The following is a 12,206-nucleotide window of genomic DNA, read 5'->3' on the forward strand; positions in this document are numbered from 1 at the left end:
TAAAAAAAAATCCCATGTTAATCTTAATCATGTCACCCACACAGTAAGGAAATATCCTCTGTGAGATCCACAACCTGAGAGCACAAACAACCGCATGACTGTTTGTTCATATGAAGAAAACTTTGGAGAGACAAAGGAGTAATAAACCAATTTTAAACAACACACACACAGTCTCCCTCTGGTGGTTGAATTCAGTAATTACACCTTTAATTACAACCCCATATTTCCGTATGCATGTTACAGACTGCACAGATTTCCTGCCTGTGTAGTAGTCATTTTCTTCTAATCATTTAAATGTCTGCTCATTCTTGATTCAGTTACAGATCCAGAAATCGAGATGTAATTAACCAAACTGTTATAGTTTAACTAAATATTTGCTTGTGCCAAAATGACCACCGAATGTATGTAGGACCCCCAACATTTATGTCTGCATTAATCTGTTATGCTTTAATTGGAAGTATGAATAGTCAGGGGTTGGTATCAATGCAAAACACAATAAATGAAGCATAAAGGTCCAGAGACTCATGAGCTAGACCTGAGAGCTGACATTTTATCTTCAGAACCTTTGTGAATAAAAGATGATCTCACCCCTTTATAATGACGATTTTGGATTTGTTGCATTATAACAGCTGGATACATCTGTGAAAAGTTTTCAAAAAACATTTTCTGCAGAGTATGAGATTAGAACTTTAATAGGAAGTGAAGGCTATAAGAAATAAATAACTGAATCTTTCACACTGATTTATGAACCCTAAATACCATCTTCTGTATATATCGTATAGAATGTGATAAATCATAGTTTAAAGAGCACCAGAAGCAAATGTAATGTTCAGTTTTTGATACTGTGTGATAAGTCTTAATAAATGTCTTATAAAATGTGTTGAGCTTGTTTCATTTATATATACTGCCCCATAAAGACAAAACACAGCAAGTACAATTTTGGTTAAAATTGAGTTATAACTGAAAATGAACTTTTCTATGTTCATCATGTGATTCAAACTATTTTTGGTTTTGGCAAAAATATGGCGTAACAATTTATCTACAACACTTTGGGCAGAACGCCTAATTAAAATTAGGAACCATTTTGCAGCTTTGGTGTTTATGGAGATGCTTGATGGGAATGAAGATGGTAATACTGAGATTACACACACACACACACACACACACACACAAACACAAACACACCAATCCAATCAAAGGCCCACATACATCAGTGCTGAGATATAAGCTCATTTTAATAATATACAAAAATAAATAAATAAATAATTGCATTACAGAGTTTTACTGTATCATGCAATATGTGTGAACACTTTAAAAATGAAAATCTGAACTGTTTGTTGTTAAAAAGTCTTTCTTTTTGTTCAAACATGTTTGATTAAACGGAGAAGGAAAGAGAAGCATGTTTCCTAATAAGTCATTCCTTTCAACTGACTTCAATATCAGCAGGACAGAGCAGTGTTTATAGTTTTCTTTTTTCTTTTCCTTTTTTTTTGCATTCAATATACGCAATCACACACACTTGGACAATGAACCAAAATCATCCATGTGCATTTGTCTATTTTGTAACAGTAATGTAAAAAACACATAATTATGAAAGTAGAAGTTATCTGGTAGACCAAACAAGACGTCTCTGCAGGCTGACTTTTCAGAGTTCAGGTCTGGTTAGTGTATGCATCCTGTGTTTCAACACTGGAATTTAATTATTGCCACAATAACTTCAATGATCATGTGATTTCAAATTCACAAGAATTTGAATGACAGACATCCCATCCAGAGTGTATTACTACCTCACGCCCAGTGTTCCTGGGACAGGCTCTAGATCCACCACAACCCTGACCAAGCTAAAGCGGTTCCTGAAGATGAATGAATGAATAAATTAAATGATCCAACTTCGATGAAGAGCTATGAATCATTAAGGCTTGGCCTAGAGTAAGACTTCGCTATTGTGAAATTCAATAAAATAACTCTTACTTTTTGTTATTGACACACTTTCTTTGTAAGACCGAGTGAACTTCCACCAAAGATGTTCACAAAATGCAAGTCCAAGCCAAGTCTCGAGTCTGTAAGGCAAGTCTTAAGTTAACAGAATCTACATGAGGAGTATATGGGAACTTTAACTGTATAGCAACGATAAAGACCAGTATTGTTCACAGTAAAGGGAAAAAACACAACAGATCAACAGTTGTGTACAAGTATATTTTTAGAAATATTTTTTAGAAACACTTCTTTTCATAGAAGAAAAGGTTGAAAATATTTTTTGAAAATATATTTTAAAAATACCACTTGAGACAGTGGTAAAAAAAAGTTCTTTGTTTTGATACTACACATTTTTACACACGTAAAGGAACATTAATGTCAAACACATGACAATCCCTATTTGATCTTGACATCTTTTAAAACTTTTTGTCTCTAAACAAAAAAAATAACAACAATGAACAATAAAACAATGAAACTCAGAAGACCACATTGGGTTCCACTCCTGTTGGCCAAGAACAGGCATCTGAAGCACAGGATCACCCAAACCTGACAGCTGAAGACTGGAAAAAGCTCAGGGGATTTATTTTCTAATCTTCTGCAGTTGTAGCCCAGCCACCTCAAAGTTTGTTGTTTTGTGTGTTATGAGATGCTTTTTTGCTCACCGCACTTTTAAAGAGTGATTATTTGAGTTACTGTATCCTTTCTGTTGGCTTGAACCAATCTAGCCATATTTCTCAGACCTCTCATCAACAAGGTATTTCCACCAACAGAACTGTCACTCACATGATGTTTTTTGTTTTTGTTTTTCACCGCATTCTGATTAAACCCTAGAGACTGTTGTGCATGAAAATCCCAGGAGATCAGCAGTTATAGAAATACTCAAACCAGCCTGTCTGGCACCAACACTCATGCCACGGTCCAAATCACTGAGATCACATTTTCCCCCATTCTAAAGGTTGACATGAACATTTCTGGCTTGTATCTGCATGATTTTGTTGCTGCCACACGATTGGCGGATTAGATACTGTCATGAACGAATAAGTGTTCCTAATAAAGTGCTCAGTGACTGTAACTTATCAAGCATTTGTTACCCAAATGTCTGCTAATACCAACACAAGAAATCATGAAATGGATTCTAAGTGCACACCTGTTGGCCTTACTAAAATGAACAGTAAATGTAGATGTAAATGTTTGGTTCTAGTGTTACCAAATGTAGCTGGTAGGTCAACCTCCTCCTATAATAATGCCATGAATATGCCATGGTAATTGCTAATATTTGATGATATGAACACAGGGATGTCTCCTTAACAACAGTAACACTGCTCTGACGTTAATGTAAACTAAACAAACCTGTCTGGGTGTGTTTTCTTGTGTCTTACGAAGTTCGATGTCGTTGATCCAGTGTCTTTAAAATTTTCTTCCCACATCCTTTATACGTTGCAATCCTTCTGTTACCATGTATGGCACTATAGCCCAAAATAAAATAAATGAAATAAAGCAACTATACAAGCGCAACTAAAAATTATTTTTCTGTAACTTTCACACAAACCGGGTCCAGATAATCATGGAAAGACTTATTGTTCACAACTTACTAATGACGAGTCCAAGTCAAGTATGAAGTCTATTTTTATGTGACTTAAGTGTGACTCGGACTCGAGTCGCAAACTTGAGTACCCATCTCTGACTTCCACTACAGTGTAACACAATATCATATACTGAAAATGGTACAACTCACACTCTTGTACCCTGGACATTCCAACCAGCATTTCTTTAGCAGCAGTTTGTGTTCAGTTAAGCTTTAAAATGACCTTAGTGACTTTTAACATTGCATGACAGTTGCCACTAGGTCAAAGCTAGACTGCTGATGAGTGGAAAAGATTACTTGGTCATACAAATCCAGGTTTCACATTTTGTTCATGGAAGAGCAAGAAACAAAAATCCATTTGGCACAAGAAACAAAAATCCATTGAGTTCTTCCTGGTACATACTAGAGTTCACAGTACCTACTGAACATCTGTAAGGCACAGTGTATATAAACTTCACCACTGCTCAAGTTAATCTCTTCATGGCTACAGTTCATCCATATCTTCAGGGAGATAATGCATCATGTTGCAAGCCATGCATCATCAGTGAATGGTTCCAGCAACATTAAGTGCAGGTTCCAGTCACACGTCAACCTTTTCATGCAGTTTTGGCATGAAGTGGAAAGCAACACTGTCCAATGTACGTTCCCTTCCACATGGTACAACATCCCTGTACAATGTATCCAGCATCTTGTAGAACCCATGTCCATGCAGATTCAGACCAAAACATGCACAATACAATCCTAGATAACAGCAAACTTGGAGTATCCTGAGTTTGAACTATCACCTTTTACCAATAGCATGTCTTTAATCTATGATTATTTGTTAACTGAGGATCAGTAGCAGACCTTAATGTCAAGGGTAGGTCTGTTCTTTGAAAATTCCTTCAGCTGCCGCACACCTTCCTTGGAAAATTTGTTGTCAAACAACCTAAAAGATAAAACAGCACATTATGAAATCTCATTCACACTGTTTAACATATCTGGGCAGCAGTTTGGTTATAGTGACTCAGCATTACCAGAGGAACTCTAAGGTGGTGTTCTCCATAAGGGCTGCCTTCAGGAGTTCTGCCCCTTTGTCTGTCACTACATTGTCCCTAAGTCTATAATGTATACAAACATAAAAATAAAGAATAAAAACAATGATATTAAAGAAAAAGAATGCTAATAATATAAATAATAATAACAACAATTAAATCATTATAATAATAATTTAATAATACACACACATACAGTGGATATAAAAAGTTTACACACCCCTGTTAAAACAGCAGGTTTTTATGAAGTAAGAGAAAGACACTAAGATAAATCATGTCAGATCTTTTCCCACCTTTAATGTGAAATTGCAAAGTAAACAAATAAAGTGAAAATCAGAAACTTTTTAGGGAAAAAAAAAAAAAAAAACTTATAACCTAGTTGCATAAGTGTGCACACCCCTAAACTAATATTTTGTTGAAGCACTTTTTGATTTTATTACATTACTCAGTCTTTTTGGCTAAGAGTCTATCAGCATGGCATCTTGACTTAGCAATATTTTCCCAATCTTTCTTGCAAAAACATTCTAGATCCATCAAATTGTGAGGGCATCTCCTGTGCACAGCCCGCTTCAGGTCACCCCACAGATATTTAGTTGGAATCAGGTCTGGGCTCTGACTAGATCATTCAAAAACATTGATCTTCTTTTGGTTAAGCCATTCCTTTGTTGATTTGGATGTATGCTTTGGGTCGTTGTCTTGCTGAAAGGTGAAATTGCTTTTCATCTTCAACTTACTAGCAGACACCTGAAGGTTTTGCAGTAAAATTGACTTGTATTTGTAGCTATTTGTGATTCCCTCCATCTTGATAAAAGCCCCAGTTCTGGCCGAAGAAACACAGCCCTAAAGCGTGATGCTGCCACCACCATGCTTCACCGTGGGTATGATGTTCTTTTGCTGATGTGCTTTTTTTTGCAACAAACATACCTTTTGGAATTATGGAATTATTATAGCTTTAGGAAATGGTCTCATCAGACCATAACACGTTTTGGTTTGAAAGCAGAAAATCAGATTTAAAACAATATAATTTAAAAAAGACGTTAAAAGCAACCTTAATTATTTATAGCCTGCTCAAATGTTTTTTAACTGAACTAACTCAGTCTTTACCCCATGAGCGTGTTTCCAGGATAATCAAAAATATATTTCTTACCTGATATCTTTTAGAGTACGATTAGTCTTCAATAATTCAGCAAGAGAGGCAGCTCCAATGTCACCAATATTATTAATTGCCATTCTGCCCAAAAATAATGCAAAGTCAATATCATAAAAGGATAACTCTTCACTGTGTATCGTAAGCATTTCATCTGAAGGATGCATATTAATGTAAATTTAAATGTAAACACACTGAACCAGTGAAAATGGAAACGTTCTCCTTTACCTGAGGTCAACCACCGTGTGGTTCTTTTTAAGCCCCTCTGCTAGGATCGTGACTCCCTCACAGCCCAGACCCGTCGATACCACCCTGACACGCACACACACAAACACACACACACTCAGTCACTGTGAACTGGGCATGTGTTTAGAAATCACAATTTCATTATCAACTCTAACATACCACAATCTCTCAATATGACAGTCAGGGCTCTGCAGAGCAAGAGACAACACTTCTGCCCCCTCTGGACCAAGAGGATTCTGTGCAAGTCTTTGGGAAAATAATTAATATTAATAATGAATGATTAAAGCAAGCTCCGCAACAGATCATAGTTGTGTACCTGATCATCAAAACATGATCCGTGAAATCACCTGAGGGTGGAGAAGAGGGGAAGTACAGGCAGGAGTCTGCGCAGTCCTTCTGCATTGAGGCCCTGTGCATCCAAACTGAGCGTCTGCAGGTCCGGACTCAGCTGCAGCAGGAAAGCTAGCTCACTCCAGTCCTTGCTAGCTAAGGTACACTGACCCATACCATCCTGAGAGAGCAACTTTAGCCAGGCCTGTAGTCGCTGAGGCAGCCCAGGGTCTTGAGCCTCATAAAGGCAGTGGCACACATTCAGCTGCCTCTCAGGACTCAGACTGGGGCTGTGGAGCTGCGAGTGGAGCAACTGCAGCACAAATTGAGGAGAAGCATAAGGCAAGGGCACACACGAGGCCAAATAAGACCGTGGCTCATCACAGAAAAGGCCATTCAAGATGAAGCGGGTCTTGGGGACTAGCAAGCCAGATACAAACCTGTGTAAAGAGTGAAAAATGATTACAAGAGCACTATTATTATAAGTGTCAGCTAAATAATGTTGGTCAAAAGCAACAAAAATGGGAACTTGAAGTGTCAAACACTGCGTTCCGGCTTCTGATATAGGGAACAGTCCTAAACCTACATAGGTATACAGAGGTACAGTACTGTGCAAAAGTCTTAGGCACCCTATTTTTTTTTTTTAGTACAAACTTTGTTATAGATTTTTATTTTATGACCTCTACATTATCGATTCAGTACAAAAACATTTTAGATTTCCAAACATTAGTTTTAAATGTTACAGAAAAATGTTTGTAAGGCAGAAAGCATAATTAGAGAAATCATGAAATCATGAAGCAGAAAAGAAAGCAGCAAATTACATAAGAGACACTTTTCAGACAAAAAGCATAATGAAGGCTGCTGGGTTTTGCTGCAAAAATAAAAAGCGAGTGTGACAGTCAAAGTCTCCAGAAGAACTGTGGCTGCTTCTGCAAGATGCTCAGTAACACTTACAGCTCATTTCCTTATAAAACTGCACACATTGTACCTGAGACTACAATTTTTTTTCTTTAAAAGTGAAGGATCGTCACACCAAATATTGACTTTGTTTCATTTATTACTGTTTACTGCTCTTTATAGTATTATTTATAGTATAGTTTATTAGTATTTTTTTTAAAGTAGAAACATTTAGATTCATTATTTTTGAAGGCATCTTTGCTCTACAGCATTTCTTTGCACGTGCCTAAGACTTTTGCACAGGACTGTATATGAGGAGGTTCGTCCTCTCTGGCACTGACATTTCGGAGTTTTAGCCTCGGTAGCACGTGTGGTTTAGAGGAATTACTGAAGGGAGGGGCTGTATTTGTTTAAATTTTGGGTATCAAAACAGCTAGTTCCAACTTGCTCCAAAATCACTACAGCTTTATGTCATTTACTACTGAGCAGTTGCTAAACATTCGAGTTATTACTAAAAGAAAACTTTCATTTTGCAAATTAGACTGTCTCTTAAATCTGCTATTACATCCCCCACCCTGTTTCACTTATGTATGGCTGTTTTAAGGATTTTCTCAGTTTAAAGAAGAAAGAGGAAATCCTAGCAGACTGTTAGTCCAGAATGTATAAAATGTGACTTATAGACCAAATCAAAATAACCTGTTGAATAATGAGTGCTCTGTAGGCTCCTGTTTACTTTCATCCTATATATATATATATATGTATTTTTTCCTAACAGTGTCCTTCATTTAGTTACATTTGTAAAAGTGTAAATGTTTTCCTTGGTGAAACCAGACTAGCAATTCTTGCCAGATTAACTCTTCCTCCTTTTATAGGGCACCATTTCTTTTAGTTAGTCTTTAATTTATGGATATGTTTTGCATTGCTTTCTTTTAAGTCATTAATATGGAATGACTCACAAAATTATCATTAAATTTGTATGTAAAACTGATATTAATTAATCTATTTAAACTTGACCATATAATCTGTATATAAAATTGCCAATTATACAATTTGAAGATACAATTTCTGTAGAATATGAACATTTTCTGATCTGCACTTTTATGAATACCACATTTCTTGGGTAAATGCTCTTGCAAATGATTTCCAAATAAAATTGTTTGTATCCAGCTTAATAAATGAGGCCCAATTTCAGGTTGTTAATGAGAGTCTGGGTAAGCAATTTAAATTACACTGGAATATTAATAAGTTAATTATAATACACTACGGATAATAGTATTGAAGTAAGCATTAGGACGAAGGGAAAAAAAACAAATGTACTGAACACTACACCTGCAGAAGAGATCCAGGTGTCCAGACTGATGGCGTTCTCCCCAGTGGAGAGCTTTCTTAATACGTCTACGCATGAGATGTTTTGGTCGACGTAATTTACTAATAACAGACATTAGGTGCGTGTGCATTGCTGGAGCAAGCAGGCCCACCTTTGGCTTAAGTCCTGTGAATGGATCCGAACCTGACAATGACTCCAGAACATAAAAAAGTGCAGCTAGGAACTCTTGCACGCTGGTATGAATGAATTGAAAGTTCTTCTCATATGTTAGAGAAGATCTATCCTCTTTAAGGATTTCAACTAAGAAGGCACGCAAGAGCTCACTGCAGTCTAGGGAGAAAGAGGCCAGGTCTGAAGAGTCGAAAACAAATCGCCTCTCCAGCAGGCCTTTGAAGGCCAGAGCTCCCAGACATCTAAGCTTTGCTTTTGTCTCCTTTAGGACACGAGGGGCATCCTGGAGCCTGTTGAGATGCATGCCCTCTACACACCCACCTACATGGAAGAGCAGTATGGTTTTAAAAAAGCAGCAGTAGATCTCAGTGATCGTGACTGGCCTGGACCCATTGGCATGGCTCTTGTTTATCACTGTATTAGGTTCAGATGAAGTGGGACACTGATCTTCTTCTACTTCTTCACTTGCGCTTGTTTGTGACTCACCACCCTGTGGTACGGTGTCAGAAAAGAGGCAGGAAGCGCCATTGTGCAATGCAGTAGACACAATCCAGCAGAAGGCAGGGATGTGACACATGAGCTGAAGGGGTTTGTGGGAAGACACAAATCCCCACACGGTAGCAGCAATCTGGCTGGAGCTACAGCTTCGCTCAAAGTACTGCTGTTGTTGAGCTGGGGAGAACCCCAACACACTGTAGAACTGGTTGACCAGCAGCTGTGGGACTTTTGCGACAGCATGAGGCCGAGAAGTGAGGAGAATAGCGATATCTGGCAAGAGGTTCCCTTTTATTAGATTCACTACCATGGCTCCTACTGATAGCTCCCGCTCAGGGTCTGAACATTTAGGGGTGCGTTCAAAGTCCAACGGGAAACAGAACTCATCAAGACCATCCAGAATAAGCAGAAGCTGGCCTTGGTTTGAGGTCATTAATTCTGGCAGAATAGGTTTCAGATAACTGTAATGATCAGACAGCAAAACCTGGAGGCTCTGGGGTTCAGTAATTAGGCTAAGTTCACGAAAAGACAGAGGCAAGATGATCTTTTGCGTGTCTGCATCTACAGCCCATTCCTGGACTAACCGTTTAATCACTGTGGTTTTGCCACTACCTGCAACCCCAGACAGCAAGGCCACACCATCCCCTGAGTCAGAGAGCAGGCTCTGATAGACGTCTTTAAAAGAACAAGTCTCCCCATGTCCTCTTGCCTCGGCCCTCCCGGCCCTAAAGGCGTCTCCGACAACAGATGTCTCGTGCTGGAAATGAACTGGCACTTGGCGTCCAGTGTGCCTAGAAAATGTAATGTCCGTGAACCAGTCTGCCTTGGGAAGTCCAGACCTTGATCCAAGATAATTTCCTGGTGTGTGCTGCCTGGCCAAGATATCCTTGTGTCTTTGGAGATGGTCGCTCACACGATCATTCACGCTCAGGTTTGTGGTTCTAATGAAGTTAGAAGCTTCAAAATTGGACAACAGGAGCAGAAAAGCTTGACACGGTTCCTCTCCTCGTCCTTGCAGGACATCCAGCAGTGTCCTCATACAGTCTCGTTCACCTAAAAGCCCACCGCCTTTTATAAAACTGAGGTCCTCTTCTGTCACAGCCCCCATGTTGAAGAGGTGATCGAGGAGAGGGTTCAAGCATTTGCTCCAGTTCTCCACCAGCTCCACTCGGCGTTTTTGTATCTCCAAACTGCACGATTCAACAGCCATCAGGTTAGATATGAGAGAAGTACACTGGAAACACTTCACCAGTCTTACTGCTGTCAAAGAAAAACTCCTGTTCTTCCTTTTGTGTATAGATCTGTTAAAAGCAAAAGCATAAACATGTAAACTACTGACTCAATCAAATACTGAAATGGCTTAGAGCACTAAGTAAACCTGCGATAATGTTTAACTCGATCAAACCTACTTCCCGGAAGTGGATTTCTCTCGACTTTATCCATACACCTTCAATCCCAAGTTAAAAGATCTGTGTTGGAGGAGAAATCTTGATCAACACTGAATGGAAACTCCCCATGTTTTCCCCACGTTAACTCTCACACCTGACCAACCGGTCCCTTCACACAAAACGACCTCGACACAGATCATAGCGCAAGTAAATCTCCATAACGAAAAACTTGTAGCCTATCGTGGACATGTGCAGAAATAAAATCCAAATCTTCACTGTCGTGCTGCAGGTCAGCTGATCAGCGCGGTTCCCTACTGGCTCCGCCCTAAAGGATGTGGGAGGGGCCATGTAGGACACTTTCATTTTTAGTAGTTTTATCTCACACGTGTGTATGAAATGAATAAACATGCATAAGCAACAGAGAAAATCATAAACACACGAGTAGTGTACTCTCATAGTAAGTAATGAAACCAACATACTTTTATATATACATGTGAGACATGCACTCTCATGCAACTGCACAAGTTCTATATACATATCTATCTATCTATCTATCTAGCCCAAGAGAGAGAGAGAGAGTATATATATATATATCCCAAGAGAGAGAGAGAGAATGTGTGTGTATATATATACATATATACATGTATACATACATACATACACAGACAAAAATAAAATGAAAAAATAAAATAAAATAAAATGCAGAAATGACCAGGTGTACAGGTGTTCCTATGGGCAGAAACCTGGGCCAAGCCCAAAATGGCAAAATATGAAGCTTTTAATGGTCTTAACAACAAATCGCTGGTCAGAAAATAAGCAAGAATGAAACAGATGCACTCCTGAGAGCTCCTGTGCCACCATTTGCTGGTTTTTGCTGCAGTGAACTGTTTGGGGAAAAACAGGGAAATTCACTCATATAGTCTTTTTGTATGCAAATCATGGCAATGATTAAAATGTTTGATGTAAAATTCAAACTAACACATGTCCAGGTGTACAAAATTTTCCAAAAATTATCTTCTGGGATGTTTTTTTTTTTCCTTAAATCATTATTATAGTCATTATTTGGTTATCTGTCACACCTGATGCAGCCCATCAAGGGCCACATGGCTTAAACATTTAAAGAAATCACAGGGAAAAGCTCTCCCATACTAAGCTCCTTTATCTATTTGTTTAATACTTGTTAATTTTCTGACCAGTGATTTGTTGTTAAGACCATTAAAAGCTTCATATTTTGCCATTTTGGGCTTGGCCCATTTCTTTCTACCCAGGAGTGTGTCCACTTTAATAGGAACACCTGTACACCTGCTCATTTATGCAGTTATCTAATCAGCCAATCATGTGGCAGCAGCACAACGCATAAAATCATGCAGATGCAGATCAAGAGCTTCACTTAATGTTCACATCAAATATTAGAATGGGGGGGAAAAGTGTGATCTCTGTGACTTTACCTGTAACATGGTTGTTGGTGCCAGACAAGCTAGTCTGAGTATTTCAGAATGTGCTGATCTGGGATTTTCATGCACAGCAGTCTCTAGTGTTTACACAAAATGGTGCGAAAAACAAAAATAAAACAGTAATTCCATTGAGCAACAGTTCTGTGGGTGGAAAC

The 12,206-nt window shown here is 38.5% G+C and overlaps 1 protein-coding gene across 1 annotated transcript; it reads right to left on the bottom strand.

Annotated features, from left to right (window-relative positions):
* Window positions 1-1,214: 1,214 nt before the first annotated feature.
* si:dkey-118k5.3 (protein NLRC3) lies at window positions 1,215-10,916 on the bottom strand. The gene is made up of 8 exons (XM_026934601.3): window positions 10,619-10,916; window positions 8,546-10,510; window positions 6,337-6,759; window positions 6,149-6,235; window positions 5,972-6,055; window positions 5,744-5,827; window positions 4,579-4,662; window positions 1,215-4,490 (listed from the first exon to the last, which is right to left on the bottom strand). Exons 2-8 carry the CDS (start codon window positions 10,417-10,419, stop codon window positions 4,397-4,399), a joined length of 2,730 nt encoding a protein of 909 aa, XP_026790402.3. The 5' UTR covers window positions 10,420-10,510; window positions 10,619-10,916; the 3' UTR covers window positions 1,215-4,396.
* Between the last annotated feature and the right edge of the window lie 1,290 nt (window positions 10,917-12,206).

The sequence above is a fragment of the Pangasianodon hypophthalmus genome, chromosome 14, assembly GCF_027358585.1.
Source record: "Pangasianodon hypophthalmus isolate fPanHyp1 chromosome 14, fPanHyp1.pri, whole genome shotgun sequence".
Taxonomy (NCBI): Eukaryota; Metazoa; Chordata; class Actinopteri; order Siluriformes; family Pangasiidae; genus Pangasianodon; species Pangasianodon hypophthalmus.

Excerpts from the sequence above, each read along its gene's own strand:
- si:dkey-118k5.3 (XM_026934601.3), bottom strand. The coding sequence starts at position 10,419 with ATGGCTGTTGAATCGTGCAGTTTGGAGATACAAAAACGCCGAGTGGAG. Across the intron at positions 6,760-8,545 it reads CACCTGGATCTCTTCTGCAG|GTTTGTATCTGGCTTGCTAG; the intron begins GTGTAGTGTTCA and ends CTCTTTACACAG. Across the intron at positions 6,236-6,336 it reads CCCCTCTTCTCCACCCTCAG|ACTTGCACAGAATCCTCTTG; the intron begins GTGATTTCACGG and ends ATTTTCCCAAAG.